At 38.6% G+C, this 2,909-nt stretch overlaps 1 protein-coding gene across 1 annotated transcript in view; it reads left to right on the top strand.

Annotated features, from left to right (window-relative positions):
- Positions 1–531: 531 nt before the first annotated feature.
- sostdc1a (sclerostin domain containing 1a) overlaps positions 532–2,909 on the top strand; it is an 8,078-nt gene continuing 5,700 nt past the window's right edge. Inside the window, exon 1 of the mRNA XM_061945798.1 lies at positions 532–808. Coding sequence (XP_061801782.1) covers positions 547–808 — 262 coding nt within the window. The 5' untranslated portion in view covers positions 532–546. The remainder of the gene's footprint in view (positions 809–2,909) is intronic.

Here is a 2,909-nt window from a genome sequence, read left to right as displayed (position 1 = left end):
GAAGGTCGTGGGTTCGATACCGGGCTCAGGATCTTTCTGTGTGGAGTTTGCATGTTCTCCCCGTGACTGCGTGGGTTCCCTCCGGGTACTGCGGCTTCCTCCCACCTCCAAAGACATGCACCTGGAGATAGGTTGAATGGCAACACTAAATTGGCCCTAGAGTGTGAATGTGAGTGTGAATGTTGTCTGTCTATCTGTGTTGGCCCTGCGATGAGGTGGCGACTTGTCCAGGGTGTATTCGCCTTCCGCCCAAATGCAGCTGAGATAGGCTCCAGCACCCCCCGCCACCCCGAAAGGGACAAGCGGTGGATGCATTATAATGTGGAAAAAATACAGTAATGCTGTAAAATCCTGGTAATTTTTTGAAGTGCAAGTACTAAGTACAGGCGAAACATTGTTTATACTCTCAGTATTCACACGTGAAATAACAAATATGCCGAAGTGCAAAGTACCCACTCATCTAATCCCATCAGCGTCAAATAAAAGTGGGCGTGATTTGACACATGCACCTAAACCTCCTCCATAAAAGCAGCAGAGCAGCATCACATGAAGCATCCCTCTCTCTCCTCCTCATCCTCCTCATCTTCATCCTCGACAACCACCATGCACCAAGAGTCGTGCCAATCTTTGGTTTTGCTTTGCATTCTGTTGAGGAGCAGCGGCCAAGCCTTCAAGAACGAGGCCACCGAGCTCCTCGTCTCGCCGCACGTGAGCGCGCCGGCGCCGGAGGTGCAGCGGAGCAACGTGTCGCTGAACCGCGCACGGTCCGGCGGGAGCGCAGCGGCCGGGACAGAGCGCGACAGAAGCGGTAAGAAAAAAGAGCAGGCAGGGGAGCCAGCGTGGGTGTGGACTTTGAAGTGGGAATGTCTCTGCATGGTGACTTTGTTCTGAGGCTGTTCAATAAATACATTATAGCAGTGGTCCCCAACCACTGCTATAATGGGAGGGGATTTATTTAATTTTATTTATTTATTTATTTATTTTTCCATAAAGAAATACAATCATGTGTGCTTACGGACTGTATCCCTGCAGACTGTATTGATCTATATGGATATATAATGCATATATTGTGTTTTTTATGTTGATTTAATAAAAAATTTTTTAAAAAAAGTATAAATAATAATTCAATACTGTTTTGAGGTTAAATCATGAGTTATGTGTTATAACTGGAGTAGTGTAGCAAGAATGCTCAAAAGGATGCATCATCAAAAGCCTCCATATAAACCAGGGGTGTCCAAACTTTTTCCACGCATGCGGGGGCCTTTTTGACATTTTTCGACTTTAAAACCGACTAAGTATATAGATTTTTTTTTAACCCTTAGGGATCTCTTCAGGTTTGGTAAATGTTAAAGTGGACCAGAAAGGGTCTCAGTCATAAAAGTTTTAAAAGTTAAAGTTATTTTTTTTTACTTTCACTGCTTGTCTGTCGATATGAAGTTAGATTTTTGTTAATGCTATATGCCAGGGATGTCAAAAATGCGACCGAACAGGTTCAATCTGGCCCGCGAGATGAGTTTGCTATGTGAAGAATTTAGCTGCATTTTTAAATTAAATAAACTGCTGTTCTAAGTGTGTCCACTGGATGTCGTAATAGCAATTCTGTTAGGCAAGCAAATAGTTTATACCAGGGGCGAGCAAGTATACCAAGCAAGAGGTACACGATAAAGCGGGGCAGCGACTCCTTCCCCTCGACCCAATGTAAAACAAATAAAAAACATTTTTTAAATTTAAAGAAAGTGAAAAATGTGAGATTTACTGCAGTACTGTCAGTCTTTTAAGTTTTTATTTTGGGTTTGTTGAAATTGTTCACACATTGCACAGCTTTTATTATTCTATCGATACACAGTGATGCCTAGAAGGCAGGGAGTAACTCAACCCTCTTGAATTTCTATGTCACTTTGTATGGTTTGTTAGGTTAGCACATAATTAATATGTGGAAATGACAAATGAGGTAGTTGATAGTAGTTTTTATTTATGCTTTATTTTGTTCAATCCTAGATTGACTGATTTAAAAGTTGAATTGCTCTGTAGATACATTGAGATTAAGTTCATTGTGTTCTTCATGGTGTTTTTGAAACTGCACCAATTTTTTTTCTGAATTTTCAACAAACCTTAAGTGTTTTGTCAAGAGGATTATTTGTGATGTGTACATTTTCAGAATGTGCTTGTTCTATTTTGGGTCGAAGTAAAACAAAGAAAACAATCTGAAGTTGTCGTAGTTGTATTTTTAAGTTATTATGCCATGATTTTACCCGTCCGGCCCACATGGAAATAGATTATCCTCAAATGCGGCCCCTGAGATAAAATTAGTTTGACCCCCTGCTATATGCCAAAGATAAACCGTTTTTTATTGCAAAAACACAGAATATGCAGTTTTTCTCTTTTAAAGTGAAATATTTGATGTGAAGTATTCAAAGAATGGAAAAGGTAAATCACTCATAACAACATTGATTTTGATTCTTAGACTTAGACAAACTTAGACAAACTTTAATGATCCACAAGGGAAATTGTTCATTACTATTTTTTTTTTTTAGCAATGACAGGTTTAAAAAAAAAAAAAATACACTAAAGGTCTTGGGGATCCAAAATGACCCCACTCATCAAAGTGTTAAGAATAAGTCATCATTTTTTATTTTTTTTAAACTTTCAATGCATGAATCTACATCAACTTCCGATCCATCCGCCGCTTATAAAGTTTTTTTTGTTGTTTTTTTAATGTTTTATGCTCTTTGAAAACCTTAGTTTAGATATTGCAAACACCGAAATATGCTAAATGTTCCCCAGAACATATTTCAAAGTGGAATATTTGATGTGAAGTAATTGGAGCCTTGAAAAGGTCAATAATTCATAAAAACATTGATTTTGATTCATTATTATTTTTTTGAGCAATGACAGGTTTTTCTTTACTT

This window comes from Nerophis lumbriciformis, linkage group LG04 (assembly GCF_033978685.3).
Source record: "Nerophis lumbriciformis linkage group LG04, RoL_Nlum_v2.1, whole genome shotgun sequence".
In the NCBI taxonomy this organism is placed as follows: Eukaryota; Metazoa; Chordata; class Actinopteri; order Syngnathiformes; family Syngnathidae; genus Nerophis; species Nerophis lumbriciformis.
This window is presented reverse-complemented; position numbering and strand designations above follow the sequence as displayed.